The 14,245-nt window shown below is 41.7% G+C and overlaps 1 protein-coding gene across 1 annotated transcript in view; it reads left to right on the top strand.

Moving 5' to 3' along the window:
* The window catches only part of SMIM30 (small integral membrane protein 30), a 31,193-nt gene extending 17,828 nt beyond the window's left edge, over positions 1–13,365 (top strand). Inside the window, exon 3 of the mRNA XM_040411160.1 lies at positions 12,998–13,365. Within this exon, the coding sequence (XP_040267094.1) occupies positions 13,022–13,207 (186 nt within the window). The 5' untranslated portion in view covers positions 12,998–13,021 and the 3' untranslated portion in view covers positions 13,208–13,365. The remainder of the gene's footprint in view (positions 1–12,997) is intronic.
* The last annotated feature ends 880 nt before the right edge of the window (positions 13,366–14,245 follow it).

The raw sequence follows: 14,245 nt of genomic DNA, 5'->3' as shown, positions 1-14,245 counted from the left end.
ATTGAGAACCTGTGGTCCATCATCAAATGTGAGATTTACAAGGAGGGAAAACAGTACACCTCTCTGAACAGTGTCTGGGAGGCTGTGGTTGCTGCTGCACGCAATGTTGATGGTGAACAGATCAAAACACTGACAGAATCCATGGATGGCAGGCTTTTGAGTGTCCTTGCAAAGAAAGGTGGCTATATTGGTCACTGATTTGTTTTTGTTTTGTTTTTGAATGTCAGAAATGTATATTTGTGAATGTTGAGATGTTATATTGGTTTCACTGGTAAAAATAAATAATTGAAATGGGTATATATTTGTTTTTTGTTAAGTTGCCTAATAATTATGCACAGTAATAGTCACCTGCACACACAGATATCCCCCTAAAATAGCTAAAACTAAAAACAAACTAAAAACTACTTCCAAAAATATTCAGCTTTGATATTAATGAGTTTTTTGGGTTCATTGAGAACATGGTTGTTGTTCAATAATAAAATTAATCCTCAAAAATACAACTTGCCTAATAATTCTGCACTCCCTGTAGACCCCAGACCAGAACCCAAAGTGTGGACACAAATCTTTAGAGTAATTACAGACCTCAGAACCCAAAGTAAGTACAGTCACTACAATAAATGTATGCTTCTCCAAATTGTGCCACTTTCTAGACTGATTTTTGGCACAGAAAAATTTGAAAATCTGGGCCAATATATACCACGAAAACAGCAGAAAAACACTACAGAAATTGCAAGGAAAAAACATGAGTGGGATAAATAATTTTTATTTTTTTTCTTATTCTGGCATTTTTTGATAGGTAACTAACAAAATGCCAGCACCAAATTTCTGTGTGTGAGGGACATTTTAATATTTAAATGCTCTCAATTTGGATTCGCAAATAACGTATTAGACCTGCTATAATAAAGTTTAGAAACACAAATAAAATTGGAGGTAAACATGTTCTGTGTGGATGGAAGGTGAGTCCAAGAAATCCCAACCTGACGGCTCATGTATTATTGGTCCGCATCCTATACGTATTTTTTGCAGGTCGGATGTCGACCCATTCACCTCAATGGGGCTGCAAAAGATGCCGCCCGTGCCATCCCCAAAATTATAGAACGTGTCCTATTCTTGTCCGCATTATGGACAAGGATAGGACTGTTCTATTATGGGCCGGCTGTTATGTTCCACAAAATGCGGGATGCACACGGATGATATCCGTGTTTTGAGGATCCACACTTTGTGGATGGCAAAACAGCCAACAGTCAAGTGCATGAGCCCTAAGGGTGTTGGAATAAATCAACGGCTTGCAGCAAATGGAGGTAACTGTGCATTCATACCTGCAGCATGTTGCTGCAAAAGGAAGTAAAGTTATGTCCATGGGATGGAACAGAAGCTGGCTTTAATACAGAGTTGTGCTCCCACTGCAGTGACTGTTTAACCCCTTAGATAGCTTTTCCATTAGCAACTGCAGGATCTAAAGGGTTCGCCTCCCGGCCACTAGATCGTGGGGTACTGAGGGGTTGCCATGCTAGCCAGGGGTGGAAAACCCATATGAAGGGGTGAATGTAATAATTAATTTCCCCCGTGGCAGCCACAGCAGAGAAAATTGTGTAGCTGTCTGCATCTTCCTACGGCAAAAGCTGCTGTTTTCCAGCGGCTTTCCTAAAGGGGCTTGTCTGTGACATCTTATTTACTATTGAGAAATGACTTCAGTTATGAAATGAGAAAATTTACTGCATGGTTGCCTACCTTTTAAGAATCGCTTTCAAAAAGACCATCTTTTGTTTCAATATAAACTCTCTCAACAAACCTGGACTAAAACCTCAGAATTACAGCATCATTCACAGTGATCCCATTAGGAGTTTCCTGCCATTTAACTCCTTAGATGCTGCAACCAATATTGAGTGCATTACTTATGAGGTGTACACAGTTTACAGTTTATTGCATCTATCGATTTATTGTAGAAAGCTTCTCAGATAAAGACCAGCAGTAGAATCCTATTCAGGGAAAATGCAAGGCAAGTATAGAATCTGATCTGAGATGCATTCTCATGTGCTGCTTGTAATGTATTGCACATTTGTAAAGACTGGAAGGGCAGTTTAGGAAAAGATGTTCTCACCAAAACAACATTCTGTGTTGAGGGACATTTATGTATCTACACACTAGTCTTGATCCCCCTGCACTGGCGTGAGATATGTCTCATTTATTAAGAGGCAGACGCCTCTTAACAAATCAGACACATCTCTGCCCTGCCGTGCAGCAGAAACTGAAGTCTACTGAAGTGCCCAGAAGCTCAAAACGTCACAAATTATGGGGCACACATGACGTGCGCTATAATCTGTGACTTTTTTCACAACGATAGTGGCGTAAATAGCTTGATAAATGTCTGCATTATGTTATGTGATAATGCCTTTCTGTAAAACAGTATTCTTGTCATGACACAGACTGCTGTTTTGTTACAGCTAATCCCATTCTATGGCAAAGGATACATTTCATATACAAGTGACAGTCAAAAGCCCACTGCAATAAAATACTCCAAATTTATTAAGAGGCGCTGTGAGGGATACCACCCCTCATGCCCGCTTGACATCAACTACGTCGAGCTCACGAGATGCGGTATGGCCCCTAGTTATCAAGGCGTGATGTTACGCCCCTCCCAGAGGAGCATGTAAGGTCAGCTTGGTACAGTTTACACAGACAGCTCCTGTCCACGCGGGCACAGAGAAGCAACAAGCTGAGAGAGCCTTTTCACTGCCACAGTGAAACAGCACTTTCTCACCCCGGGTAATCTGCCACCAGCTTCTCGTTTGATATAAGCCCGGTATGCTAACGGGATTATATAGGGTGCGAAACCAACCCGCGGTAGCTTATAACTAGGCCGAAACACGGACGTGGGGATTTGTGATCGAGATACAAGACAGCACAAGATTAAATTATATATTTAATCGCCTTAAGGGCACACTAGATCACACACTATACACAAGGAATATATAAAGTGGTCTGAGGTTACAAATGAAGGTAATATGGTACAAACAGGATTCCACAGAGCACAAGTCCGTTACCGGGTAGATGAATGTTCCTTTGGGCTATGATTAGTCCTTTTGCTGTATTCCCATGGAGGGCAGTGATGTCAGCTGGTTGCAGGTCCCTCTAAACACATGGCACGATGTGACCCTCCTTCAGAGAAAAGACACGCCCGCTTGCTGGCACAAGCCTTTTAAACTGTAGCCGGCCCCTCCTCTGGCAAGTGTCCACTCCCCCTCTTCTGGGCTGGCATTAAATGACACACAAAACCCTTTAGGGTTCATAGCTCCAGACCAGAAAGTCACAGGGGGATGGTTCTGGGACCAACCGATCCGCCTGGGTTCCGGCTACAAGTAGAGTCCAAATATGGTACCGTTATTTGGTTTCTGTGGGTTGATATGTATATCTCCCTTCCCTGGCATCCCACCACCAAACTAAGACCATGGGCATGTTCATCGTGGCCACCGGGACACAAATATGTATCCGGTTTGCGCCTGCGATGGACGGGCGATTCATATTTACTTGTAAATCGCCAGTTAATGCTCTGCTAGATTTTATTGAACTGGGGAATGGCTAAGACCCCCTGCAGTTCTCTGCCATATGGCTGGGGCTTTGAAGCAGGCCCTTCCTGTGGAGCTCACTACCTCTGCTACCTTTCAGCAAATGGTGGGTGTGGGAACATGGCTGACAGTAAATATTAATCCATATTCCTTACAGGCGCATTGATGTTCCATCTGTAGTACCCCAGACCTGGGGGTCCTATAATTGTAAATAGTTTTTTAAATTGTATGCATTTGGTCGTATTTTCCAATTAAGGATATTGATGGCAAGGGTTAAAGGGATTTTGTTACTTCAGCAAGTGGCATTTATCACGTAGAGAAAGTTAATACAAGCCACTTACTAATTTGTTACTATCCATATTGCTTCCTTTGCTGGCTGGATTAATTTTTTCGTCAAATTATACACTGCTCATTTCCATGGTTACGACCACCCTGCAATCCATCAGTGGTGGTTGTGCTTGCACACTATAGGAAAAAAAATACCGGCCTTTCTGGTGACCGGGACCGTGGGAGCTCACATAGGCTGCTGCCTTTTTTATAATATGCAAGCATAGCCACTGCTGATGGATTGCAGGGTGGTTGTAACCATGGAAACAAGCAGTGTATAATGTGATGGAAAATTGAATCAAGCCAGCAAAGGAAGCAATATGGGTAATAACAATACATTAGTAAGTGCCTTGTATTAACTTTCTCTACATGATAAATGCTATTTGTTTAAGTGACAAAACCCCTTTAACGAGGAACAGGGCACATGTTTTTTTTCCCGTGTCTATTCTTTTTTTTTTTTTTTTTTTTTTTTTTTTTGCCCATATGCGGAACCATTCACTTCAATTCGGCCTCAAAAGAAAAGAAATTACTTTGTGTGCATTCAGTGTCCACATTATGGACAAGGATAGAACTGTTCTATTAGGGGACAGCCATTCTGTTCCGTGAAATTCGGAATGCACAAGGCTGGTATCTGTATTTTGCAGATCCGCAATTTGCAGACCACAAAACACACAACGGTAGTGTGCAAGCCTGAGCTGATCCTCCAAAAGAAAATCCTTAACATCCAGCCATTACACTCAAGTAAAGTCTTGAGATGCTAGACATCAGTGTGAACTGCTACAGCCAGCATTAAAGACACTGCTGCAAGGTGAGGGATTACAGCCAGGACACCTATCACCCAGAACGTTACTTGGCCAGTACCACCTCATTGCTAAATTACCTCCAGCCTATCTCTATAGTCCTTACTGATGTCAGGGAAGATTTGCACTTAGTCTGCTGCATGTATTTGAGGTTCTACGTTGCACTTACAGTAGTAAAAATACTTTGTTACATTTAATTCTGGCCTCATTCTTTAGTACTACATTTACAATGCACCGATCCCCAGGGAGCAATGGCCTGAGGGAGTACACTATGACACAACACTTAATCGTCAGAGATTTCAGGTTTCTAGCATAAATTAATGTATTGTAGGTCCTGCCCCTTCCTTTAAGGCTCACCTCAACTACACATCTTTGATGTATCACTGAGGCTAGTTTATTCTCTGCAGCAGTCATTTGTTGTTGACTTGATATTACCACTGCAGCCAGGTAAAAAGAGCCTGGCCAAAAGATCTGGAACAGCGGCACTGGATATGCAAGGTAAGTACTGCGTTATTCTTTTTTGCAGTATTTTCCTTACTGAAAGTAGGCAATGCCTTAAGTGTGGATGCATGAATTGTTGATCACTACATTACACTCACCTAAAGAATTATTAGGCACACCATACTAATACGGTGTTGGACCCCCTTTTGCCTTCAGAACTGCCTTAATTCTACGTGGCATTGATTCAACAAGGTGCTGATAGCATTCTTTAGAAATGTTGGCCCATATTGATAGGATATCATCTTGCAGTTGATGGAGATTTGAGGGATGCACATCCAGAGCACGAAGCTCCCGTTCCACCACATCCCAAAGTTGCTCTATTGGGTTGAGATCTGGTGACTGTGGGGGCCATTTTAGTACAGTGAACTCATTGTCATGTTCAAGAAACCAATTTGAAATGATTCGAGCTTTGTGACATGGTGCATTATCCTGCTGGAAGTAGCCATCAGAGGATGGATACATGTTCTCATTCTGTTTATGCCAAATTCGGACTCTACCATTTGAATGTCTCAACAGAAATCGAGACTCATCAGACCAGGCAACATTTTTCGAGTCTTCAACAGTCCAATTTTGGTGAGCTCGTGCAAATTGTAGCCTCTTTTTCCTATTTGTAGTGGAGATGAGTGGTACCCGGTGGGGTCTTCTGCTGTTGTAGCCCATCCGCCTCAAGGTTGTGCGTGTTGTGGCTTCACAAATGCTTTGCTGCATACCTCGGTTGTAACGAGTGGTTATTTCAGTCAACGTTGCTCTTTTATCAGCTTGAATCAGTCGGCCCATTCTCCTCTGACCCCTAGCATCCACAAGGAATTTTTGCCCACAGGACTGCCGCATACTGGATGTTTTTCCCTTTTCACACCATTCTTTGTAAACCCTAGAAATGGTTGTGCGTGAAAATCCCAGTAACTGAGCAGATTGTGAAATACTCAGACCGGCCCGTCTTTCCCATTCTGACATTCAGTTTGGAGTTCAGGAGATTGTCTTGACCAGGACCACCCCCCTAAATGCATTGAAGCAACTGCCATGTGATTTGGTTGACTAGATAATTGCATTAATGAGAAATAGAACAGGTGTTCCTAATAATTCTTTAGGTGAGTGTATAATTGAGTTGTATGGTGGGATCCTATATTATTATTTTTTTTTTTTTTTTTTACAAAAGGTTAAAAATGTTTAAGCAGGGGCATAGCTAAAGGCTTATGGGCCCAGGTGCTAGAGTACAACTTGGGGCCCCTTTCCTCAGTGCTTTGTGGAAAGAGGCAGGGGTGCACCTAGCCTTTCAGCTACCTGAGAAAAACATTGAAACGGCCCATGACACATTCTCAACCTAACCCCTTCCCTCCAGCCCTACTCCTAGAGACATACGTGGAAACCCTTACATACAGGGTAATACAGTGCCACATACCTCTTACATCCAATGATGTCTCCTCTGATGTAGACATTCTCTTTTTTTCATCTTCTCCATTCAGACCAGACCGCTATGATGATTTCTTTCAGCCATCTATTGTCTCTGCAGAGTTTGACAAACAAACATCTTAGTTTCCTACTCTTCCATCATCCTTACCACCTCCTACACCCCATCCTGCCACCCCCAATATTGTTCCCATTGTGCTCCCCAATACTATACTGCAGAATCAGTCCCTCTAAAAATACTAGTACCACACAGATACTAGAGCCCCCTTCAATAATAATTGGCACACAGTGCCCTAAAAAAAAATAACTGCTACCAGCAAATAGTGTTCTTAACACTAATTGTGTTGTAAACATTATGTCCCTCAAAAATAACTGTGCCAGGGAGCTGATACTGTGCCAGGGTGCCTCCCACAGTAATAGTGCTCCCCAAAGTCCCACCAATAGTAATAATTCTATGCACAGTAATCATGTTCCCCATAGTGCCCCAGTAGTAATAATTCTTTTTATAATGTGTGCCAGTAGAGAAATGCCCTTATATGTGTCCCAGTACAAAAATCACCCCTTATAGTGTGTTCCAATGCAAAGAATACTGCGTAAGGCCTCATGCACATGGCTTTTGCCTGGCCATGTCCGTAATGCAGCCCACAAATAACCCAATGGGTTCTAATTGTTTGCGGTGCAGATGGGTCTGCATTCATCTGCGACAATGGCACAGATGGTGGCAGTGCATTGGGGACTCGTGTGCATGAGGCCTTATAATGTGCACCAGTACAAATATACCCCCTTACAATGTCTTCTAGTACAAAAAAAATAACCTCTTACAAAGTGCACCTGTACAAAAAAAATACCCCATTATAATTTGCACCATTGCAAAAAATACCCCCTAAAATGTGAAAAAAATACCCCTTTACAAAGTGAACTAGTAGAAAAACGACCTCCTTATAATGTGTGAGTGCAAAAAATGCCCCCTTATGTGTGCCAGTGCAAAAAAAAAAGCCCCGTTCTTTGCCAGTATAAAAATGCCGCCTCTTAGTGCCCGCAGTAGTGCCAGTGACCCCCCCCCCCCATAATGTATGCCAGTACAAAAACACAACTGCTTGAGGAGGTGGGGATGAATTCACTAAGAGTTCAAAAGCTGTGTATGTGTGTGTGTGTGTATGTCCGCTAAAGGAATCCGCACCGTCGCATTTACAATCACGAACTTGGCACACAGGTACATCAGGTATCCAGAAAGGTTTTAGACCAGGTCTCAGCTCTCTAGGACGTACCGTTCCTGAAATATTCCCAAAAAATGCATTAGCCAATAGAAGCTTGGTCACATGACCATTATCAGCCAATAGAAGCTCGCAGGTCCTCCAGCCTCCACATACAGTTTTACTCCAGGTTTCCATAACAACCCAGCCATTTATCTTCACTGGTGTAGGTCAGTTTTAAAAAAAAATCTGTCACCAGGATAATCGCTATTGAAGTAAAGCCATGGCCTAATAGCACTTAGTACCTTATTTCAAGATGTGCCTTTGTTCCAGCAATAGATGGTTTTTATCCTCTGAAAATCCAGTTTGGTATGCAAATGAGCCAGTAAGGTGCCCAGAGGGGCATCACTCTTGCAGGAAGGAGCCCAGACACGCCCCCTGTCACAATGTGTCTACCCTCAAAAGACTTAAAACCCCGCCCCCAGGTCCCGCTAAGCAACGCCCCTGATCTAGTTAGGACGTGCCTTCTCAGAAGACTCAGATTGAAAAAATTAAGTAAAAAATCTACTTCTAGGTCACGCTAAGCCATTCCCCGATCGGGTTAGGCCACGCCCCCTCCACTCCATAGCTGACAGGGATTGAAAAAATGAAGGTAAAAATCAACTTTTGTCAGCTCCAGAGATGGGAGGGATGGTGACTTTCTCCCTGCAGCTCACACTCAGACAGTACAGTGCTGCTGTCTTAGAGTGAGCTGTTCAAAAGGACATGCCCCGATGCAATGCGGGCCCCTGTTGAGGTCACTGTCAAGGGGGTGGTATGCTATGAAAGTCACTGTTAAAGGGGAAGGCTGCTGTAAAGGTCAAAGTTAATGGGGTGGGCTGCTGTGGAGGTCCAATTTTAAGGGACAGGGGATTGTGGGGGGGGGTCAGTGTTAAGGGGTGGGGGGCTGTGGAGGTCACTGTTTTGGGGGTGGGGTGCTGTAGATGTCACTGTTATAGAGGATAGTGTTGATATCTTTTAGCGACACACACAAACATTAAATGAAATGGATGAAATATACCCAAGCGAAGCCGGTTCCTTTAGCTAGTTATATAATACTATAGTTACTAGATTTCTGAAAAAAGGTCGTTGAATTTTTTTTCCCCCTTTTAAAATGAGGAAAATTGGCTTCTACCTCAGTGTTTTTTTTGTGTTTTTTTTTCTTTCTCTGGATCAACTTGCAGGATAACAGGCCAAACTGGATGGACAGATGTCTTTTTTCAGCCTTACAAACTATGTTGCTATATGTTATGTGTGCTAGCACAAAATGTCCCTATTTTAGTGTCCCCAGTAGATGCCCCCATGGTGGCCCAACCACATTTTGCCAAATAAAAAACTATCTCAACTACATACCTTCAGGTGGCTGTCAATGATGTGGTGCAGGCCTCTTCCGGCCTGTTTCTTGAGCTAAACGCTGCAAGCCGCTTAGGCGGTGCGATGATGATTACGTCATTGCGCCACCTGTGCCAGCCTCTGATAGGCTTCAGGCCTAGTGCCAGTAGCCTATCATAGGTAACAGCAGGGCAGGGAGACATCGCTCACATTTAACTGTGTCACCGTACTGAGGGGCCAGGACGCTATTTCAACCCTTCCACCCCCTATAACTACGCCCCTGGAGGTACCTTAACAATACCTGCCACTGCAGTTCTGATACTTATCAGATTCCTGCTAGTCTCCACTTTCTGATTCTGTCGCAACACAAATTGCCCACTCAGCCAATGACTGTTTGCAGCAGTGACCCACCTCAGCTAGTGATTGGCTGAGCAGGCATTTGGAGACCTGTGGGAACCCAGTAAGCATTGGAACAGCAGCTGAGGAGGATTGAAGAGATTAGTAATGCCGTAGTTGCCAACAGTCTTAAATTTGCAGGTACTGTCCCAATTTTCATAGACGGTCCATGCAAATTCAGGCTGTCCTAGCCAAAAATGGTACTTATGTAAGTCCGTCCCATGTGGACTTGCACATTCCCAGGGTGGGGCTTACATGCCTTAAACTTACCAGCTACAATACTGATTCTTATTTTATTTCTAAACCCATTGTGTTCCTTTTCTCTAAAATGTTATCTTGCTGGACAATGCCTTTCAGGTGAACAACATTTTCTTGAATAGGACCTGAAAAATGAAGGTGGCTCGTAGGGTCTATTCAGTTTACATTGGAGGAATACTGTATATCAGGAGGATTCCTTAACGTACCTCTGACGCATGTGTTGTATAGGTATAGTGTGGGATACATTGCCCATATGCTCTCATGTTGACAAAAAAAGTACATAATATGTGCAAGATGTCTCTGTATAAAGCAGCATTGCATACTAATCTACACATGAGCAAGGTTTACAATGTTGCAGATCAATGGCATGGTAACCTGACAGTAGTAATGACCTGATGGCAGCCTTGAACCTGCTGATCCTGCTTGGTTCAGTGTTTGTTTGCTTGTTTTTTACTGTATCTGTACACTAGTCATTAATACCATACCTATGCAGTGGACTCATGCACTACACTAAGACTAGTTTCGCACTAGCGGCAAGGAACTCCGGCAGGCTGTTCCGGCACTAGTGGCAGCACGGATCCGACAGGCTGTTCACCCACCGGAACAGCATGCCGGAGTAACATGCCACTAGTGTGAAAGTACCTTAATTCTGTTACTATATTTGCATGTGTGACCGATGTATATAGGAGAGTGGAGCACGTATATATGACTGATGTTATACAATTAAAATTGTATCGTAGAAAAGCATAGTTACCTTGAAATAAATCTTTAAAGAGAACCTGTCACCAAGAAATGCCTAGAGCAGGAGGAGCTGAGCAGATTGATATATAGTTTTGTGGGAATAGATTCCGCAAAAATTTGTGAGTCTGGAAGCCTCTTTATGTTACCAGGCCTCCCAAGTGTCCCTCTTTTTGACCCAAGTAACTCTGTCCCTTTTTGCTCCTTAAATGTCCCTGTTTTTGATCTGAGTTATAGAGTTACATTATTACATTCACAATATTTACCCAGAAAGTGTTTCTGGTTCCTCTCTGTATATTAGAGCCCATCTTGTATATAATTTCATTATTCAATGCAGTTGAGATTTTAGAAATTTCTATATTCAGATTATTTTTGCGCTATTTCGTCAGTGAAACCTATTGATGTGTATAGCTTTGGTGGAAAAATGGATCTTTTACTCAATGAACCATAAGTGTCCCTCTTTGACCGTCCAAAAAGTTGGGAGGTATGTGCTACACACAGGTGTCTTCAACATGCAGAAGAACTCTGAAGACTGACTCTCCTTAGCAACTATGTTAGAGCTTTGCTAAAAAGACTCAATACCCACTGTTTTCTAGTACAAAGAAACAAAAAAACAAAAAACACTAAGGGCTCATGCACACGGCCATAGCTGTTTTTGCGGTCTGCAAAACACGGATACCAGCATTTTGCAGAACGGAATGTCCGGCTCATAATTGTCCTTGTCCTTAGTATGTGCAAGAATAGGACAAGTTCTATTTTTTTGCGGGTGCCACAGAACGGACATACGGATGCGGACATCACACAGGTGCTGTCTGCATCTTTTGCGGCCCCACTGAGTTGAATGGGTCCTCATCCAACCCACAAAAAATGTGGCTCGGATACGGACAAAAACAATGGTCATGTGCATGAGCCCTAATGAAGTAGATTATAAAAATGTTTAACATCCCTGTCCCTACACTATATAAAAATAAACTGAAACAACAGTTCCACTTTAAGACCGCCCCCTTGAACAGTTATCATCAGTGACTGATGGCTGTCTTTATATACATACTTAGGGCTGTTTCACACGAGCGTGTGCAGTCCAGAAATCACACTCCGTTTATTAGCATGAGCCCCCATTCTGGACAGTGCTTGTCTTGCAGGAGCATACTGCATTATACTGATTTATAATTTCCCATAAACGATATATTAACCACCTTAACATTGGAAAAAACCCACAAAACCTAAAAGTTTTGATATTATGGTGTTCACTGTGAGCTAAATATTACTTGACATCCATATTCTGCAGCTCAGTTTTTGTTTTACTACTTTAAAAAAAAAAAAAAAAACTTTGAAAAAAATCTATTTTCTTTGCATCACCATTTTTTTTTTTCTTTTCTATATTTCTGTTTACAGATCTGTATAATGGCTACATTTTTTGCCTGACTAACTGTAGTTTTATTGGTATATTTGGGGTACATACCATTATTTTTTTTTTGTATGTAATTGTTATTACATTTTTTGGGAGGATAAGGCTACTTTCACACTGGCGTTTTAGCTTTCCATTTGGCATTCCGTCTCCATTCCGCTTTGGAGGCGGACACCTCAACGTCTGACGAAACTTAGCCAAACGGATCCGTTCTGACACACAATGTAAGTCAATGGGGACGGATCCGTTTTCTATGACACAATCTGGCACAATAGAAAACTGATCCGTCCTCTATTGACTTTCAATGGTGTTCAAGACGGATCCGTCTTGGCTATGTTACAGATAATATAAACTGATCTGTTCTGACACACAATGTAAGTCAATGGGGACGGATCCGTTTTCACTGATACAATCTGGCACAATAGAAAACGGATCTGTCCTCTATTGACTTTCAATGGTGTTCAAAACGTATTCGTCTTGGCTATGTTACAGATAATATAAACGGATCCGTTCTGAATTGATGCAGATGGTTGTATTATCTGAACGGATCCGTCTGTGCAGATCCATGACGGATCCGCACCAAACGCAAGTGTGAAAGTAGCCTAAGGTGACCATTTTTACGGCGTATACTACACAGGAAAAATATTTTTATATTTTAATAGTTCAGAAATTTTTGGGCATGAAAATACCTGTTATGTTTATGTTTACTTTTATATGTAAAATTGTGAAAAGTGGGTCAATTGAACTTTCATATATATATTTTTTTTTTTACATAACTTGTAGCTTGATCCCATGTCCCATACACATAGCAGCCCACTTTATACATTCTCGTAGTCACTATGACGTACAGCTCCTCCTGCTCTATAACATGCTTCCTGCGGATAACACTGCATTTTGTGGTAACAGGTCCTCTTGAAGAATAAGTAAGATATTCATTATAAGCCTTTTTTATCCTAGTCGATAGAATATAGTCATTCGTGTCATTATTGTAGAGTATAGTAAATAACCTTTTCTATTTTCTATTCCTTACAGAAACATTCTTGTTATTCGGGTTAAATGGCTATCTCTGGACCAGCCTGGAAGCTTCTGTCTGTATTCATATCACTAATTTTCCTGCTCCCTGGTGTGAAAGCAATGGATGAAGGGGATGCAATAGCAATGCTGCTTGGAGCAGTAATTGTGGGCATTGGATTTTGTGCTTGTTTGGGGTATTATGCCAGAAAGAGAGAAGGGCAATACTAAGAATATGTACTGCATTTACAGTTTATATAATTATTGTTTAGGACTGGAGGAGGATATCTATATTTCTGTTTATATAAATTGTAATTGAGATGCCATTTCAAGTGATATTACCACTTTTCAATATGAATATTAAATGTACTAAAGAGTATTTCATCATGTACTGTATCTCTTTTCTTGCTGTATTGATATGTATTTAACACTACATATTTTACTACACCCCTCATTTGAACATGAAGTTAAAAGTTACAAAAAAAGTTTTAAAAAAATGTGTCTTTTTTTTAAAAAATTAACTCAGGGCTGTGTGAATTTCTTGAAATTTTTATTTTAATTTGGCCATTTTTTTTTTATTTGATTCGGGTTCCAATAAATTCAACCCAAATTGAAAGTGCTCCAAATGGGACTATGTGCAGCTCATTTTAAGTCCTTTAATGCAAGGCCAGCATTATTCATCTTGGATATGGCCACACAGGCAGGTTTCTGCATGCCATTTTGGAAGCAAAAATCAGTAGTGGCTCATAAAAGGAGAGAAAGTATTAAGGACCGATACGACTTCCCTTTTTTTAATTCACCCATGGTTTTGTTGCTATCTAAACAAAAGTAATGGATTTTCAATTAATTAACTTCTTCTACAGTGGCCCCTTTGTCATATTTCAGCTTCTTTGCCTGCTATGATGAGGTTTGGTGCACCAGCCTAGGGCTGCAGGAGGAAGCAGTCCTGCCTCTGTACATGGTCATCACTGAATTCTGATGTGTGGGTTGTACTTGTTGGAAGGACAAGCTACACACCCTGTGCACAGACCCTCACTGCTGATGTCTGCAGGCTTATATGTCTCCTCATGCTGGATTCATCCTTGGCTGAGAGTAGAGATGAGCTAGGTTTTGAAACAGTTGATTCAGCAGGTTTTTCCGAAGTTCGACAAGAGATTTTATTTGTTCCAAATTACCGTAATTTGTCACAAATCGCGATAAATCTGGTATACCCAGGCCAATTTGCCTAATCATATTCTTCCCACTTGGTGGCCCAATCTCAGTGTGAAT

Source organism: Bufo bufo, chromosome 1 (assembly GCF_905171765.1).
Source record: "Bufo bufo chromosome 1, aBufBuf1.1, whole genome shotgun sequence".
In the NCBI taxonomy this organism is placed as follows: Eukaryota; Metazoa; Chordata; class Amphibia; order Anura; family Bufonidae; genus Bufo; species Bufo bufo.
This window is presented reverse-complemented; position numbering and strand designations above follow the sequence as displayed.